This window comes from Oncorhynchus kisutch, linkage group LG5, assembly GCF_002021735.2.
Source record: "Oncorhynchus kisutch isolate 150728-3 linkage group LG5, Okis_V2, whole genome shotgun sequence".
NCBI classification, from domain to species: Eukaryota; Metazoa; Chordata; class Actinopteri; order Salmoniformes; family Salmonidae; genus Oncorhynchus; species Oncorhynchus kisutch.
This window is the reverse complement of record NC_034178.2, coordinates 64,338,847-64,342,419: the sequence shown is the minus strand read 5'-3', so window position 1 is coordinate 64,342,419 and position 3,573 is coordinate 64,338,847. Positions and strand designations below refer to the sequence as shown.

Sequence of the window (3,573 nt, the reverse complement as noted above, 5' to 3'; positions counted from 1 at the left end):
TTTACCATAACAAAGGGGTTGAATACTTATTGACTTACTCATGTTTTTTTCTTTTTTTAAATTAATTTGTAGAAATTCCACTTTGACATTATGGGGTATTGTGTGTAGGCCAGTGACAAAATCAACATTCATTTAATCTATTTAAAATTCAGGCTGTAACAAGACAAAATGTGGAAAGAGTCCAGGGGTATGAATACTTTCTGAAGGCCCTGTACTTAGGCCTATTTCATGACCTCTAGCATTGTCTTAGGTCAGATGGCACGACAGCTTTCACGTTAGAATAACACCATCTGCCGGAAGACGGTGGATCTCTAGCCTATTCGTTTTTTCCCTTAATGTTGCATCATTTCAACTGTCAAGTGGTGAACCACAACATTTTTCTTTACAGGTTGACAGTTTGTGGCTTTTCTCTTGAAAGAAGAAGTCTCAAATCTGTCTTCAATGGAAAGCCTGAACAAAGAAATAACTAGCCACGTTTGTTGTTGCTTATCAATCTTCAGAGTACATTCATTGTAAAGAAAAGTTTGTGGTCACATGCTCATCCTTAAAAAAAGTAGGCGCCTGGCTAATGAGGTATATATATACAAATTTCACCCATAGGTTAGACTGTACAAGGTGGAAAATTGGTCAATGTGCCATTGAGCAAGGCATTTAACCCTATTTTGCTCCAGGGGCGCCGTACTATTATAGCTGAACTTGTAAAACAACACATTTCACTGCACCTATCCGGTGTGTATGACAATAAAACATAATGTTTTTTTACATTCAGTTTAATCTTTACATAAGAGAGAAAACATGTAGCTCACCAAAGTAATACAGACAGAGATGTTTAATTATATGACGAAGGAAAATCTCCTTGTGTGTTTTGCAGCTGACATGAAAAGAATGATGACCCCCCCTAGCGATGACAGTGACGTAAGCGATCAGCGCCACCCCATGAAGACACGCTGCGCTGGTGGCCAGGGAGGAGACAGTCCCGGCATGGACCCGAAAAAATGGATCACCTTCAAAGACCTCCATGACCGGGTCACGCAGCTGCTCTCCACTAAGCTCAACCCCTGTAACATCAAGCAGTGCAAGTCCAAACTGGACATCCTCAATAAGTGCTCCTATTACCTGGAGGTCATGCGCCAGGACACACTCCACCAACCAGACCCGCAGCAGAACTACCTGTCCAACTCCACCATCCTCCACCTCATCGATCCCTGGAAGTTCCAGCGGATGAAGAAGCTGGGCCACAGCCAGGTGCAGATCCAGCTGAGCCTGCTGGAAGAGCTCTACGAGCAGTTCTGTAAGGGCAAAGTGGAAATGGAGGCCATAGCCAGCCAGAGCGACTATGGCGATCAAGAGGTCGCCCACATAAATGGGAGGATAGCGCATCTCATTAAGGCGTTCACGGACTTTGACTCGACACTGATGCCCGGGGAGCTGCACACAAAGCACCGGCTCATCTCCGAGACGGGCAATGCCAAGGTGCCCCAGATCCATTTGAGGTTGTCCGTCAAAATGCCAGTGATGTTCGACACGTCACGCTCGGAGGCTCTGGCCGACTGCGCCCGGCTGCACTGGGAAATGGCCGGGCAGGAGCAGCAGGAGCCTGGGGAACAGTTTGAGATCCGCTACAAGCTCCTCCAGCCGACCAACACGGAGGAAGGGAACCAGCTAGGAACGGTGACCTGCAACTCCTACTGCATACAGGTCAACAACCTGTTGCCGCAAAGGTGCTACGAGTTCACAGTGAAGCGGGCTGACGCCTGCTGCCTGGTCTACGGGTTCTGGAATGACACCATGGTGCTCAGAACCATGCCACTATCCCCAGGGGGCTTCACCGGGAGCCAGGAGAAGAGGAGGAGGCTGTTCCCCTGGTAAAGGGCTAGCGTGAGTGCATAGCAATATGAAAATAAAGACATTTTAATTTTTTTAAATCTCTCTAATAAAAGACATTGTCAAGATTTTGGGGATTCGAGCCTAGTCCTTTAATCATGATACAGAGCAAAACAAATATTGTCCTTGAGAATGTGTCTGATATGTTGTTATGGCATTGTTATGTCTGCCACCTAGCCATATGGCCATACCAGACATAACTGTGGAGAGAGTGAAGAAGGTTTTTCATTTCCAATAGCAGCATAAACATGGACATTTCAATATAATAGCGGATGTCCATAATTATGACGGCTCCCATGCACTTGTCACAAATGCCTTGTTCGCCGTATTGTACATTGATCTCTTTTTTTTTCTTTGCATTGTCTTTAGCAGAGTATACTGTACATGATCCCAATTTTATCTCCAAGACCGTGGAATTAAAATTTAAAAACTATACAGTATATTGGCGTATTGAACCATGTTGTGCACCGTAGTTTCATAACTCTGTGGATTATGCTAAAACAATGAAGTCATATCTGAATCCCACTATCTTTACGCAATTTCGCCATTGCAGATGAAATACATTGTTGATAATTTGCGTTCAAGCAGTGCTTTGACGGTGAAGAAAACACATTTCTTTTGTGCACTTTTTTGTGGTATAGCATCTCTGTGGTCAGGGTTACTCACAATCAAACAATCTGATGTTTAACGTAATACACTGTTTAACTTAATACACTGTTTAACTTAATACACTGATGTTTAACGTAATGCACTGTTTAACTTAATACACTGTTTAACTTAATACACTGACGTTTAACTTAATACACTGTGCTTATGCAATCATATAGGTTATTATTGTACTAACAATGACCTATATTAATTGTGTAACTAATGACTATGACCAGCTCGCCCAGCTACTCACTGGACCCAATGATAACTTGGTTATGTATGCCTCTCCCTAATGTCAATATGCCTTGTCCATTGCTGTTTTGGTTAGTAATTATTGCCTTATTTCACTGTAGGGCTTCTAGCCCTGCTCAATACTCCTTAGCTAACCCTTTAGTTCCACCTCCCACACATGCGGTGACCTCACCTGGTTTAAATTATGTTTCTAGAGACAATATCTCTCTCATCGTCACCCAATGCATAGGTTTACCTCCACTGTATTCACATCCTACCATACCTTTGTCTGTACATTATGCCTTGAATCTATTCTACCGTGCCCAGAAACCTGCTCCTTTTACTCTCTGTCCCGAACGTTCTAGATGACCAGTTATTATAGCCTTTAGCTGTACCCTTATCCTACTCCTCCTCTGTCCCTCTGGTTATGTATAGGTTAATCCAGGCCCTGCAGTGCCTAGCTCCACTCCCATTCCCCAGGCGCTCTCATTTGTTGACTTCTGTAACCGTAAAAGCCTTGATTTCATGAATGTTTACATTAGAAGCCTCCTCCCTAAGTTTGTTTTATTCACTGCCTTAGCACACTCTGCCAACCCGGATGTCCTAGCCGTGTCTGAATCCTGGTTTAGGAAGACCACCAAAAACCCTGAAATTTCCATTCCTAACTATAACATTTTCCAACAAGATAGAACTGCCAAAGGGGGCGGAGTTGCAATCTACTGCAGAGATAGCATACAGAGTTCTGTCTTACTATCCAGGTCTGTGCCCAAACAATTTGAGCTTCTACTTTTAAAAATCCATCTTTCCAGA

The 3,573-nt window shown here is 43.6% G+C and overlaps 1 protein-coding gene across 1 annotated transcript; it reads left to right on the top strand.

Annotated features, from left to right (window-relative positions):
• Positions 1–830: 830 nt before the first annotated feature.
• Positions 831–2,863, top strand: LOC109891651 (fibronectin type III domain-containing protein 11). The gene has a single exon (XM_020484171.2). The coding sequence runs from the start codon at positions 838–840 to the stop codon at positions 1,867–1,869; it is 1,032 nt and encodes a 343-aa protein (XP_020339760.2). The 5' UTR covers positions 831–837; the 3' UTR covers positions 1,870–2,863.
• The last annotated feature ends 710 nt before the right edge of the window (positions 2,864–3,573 follow it).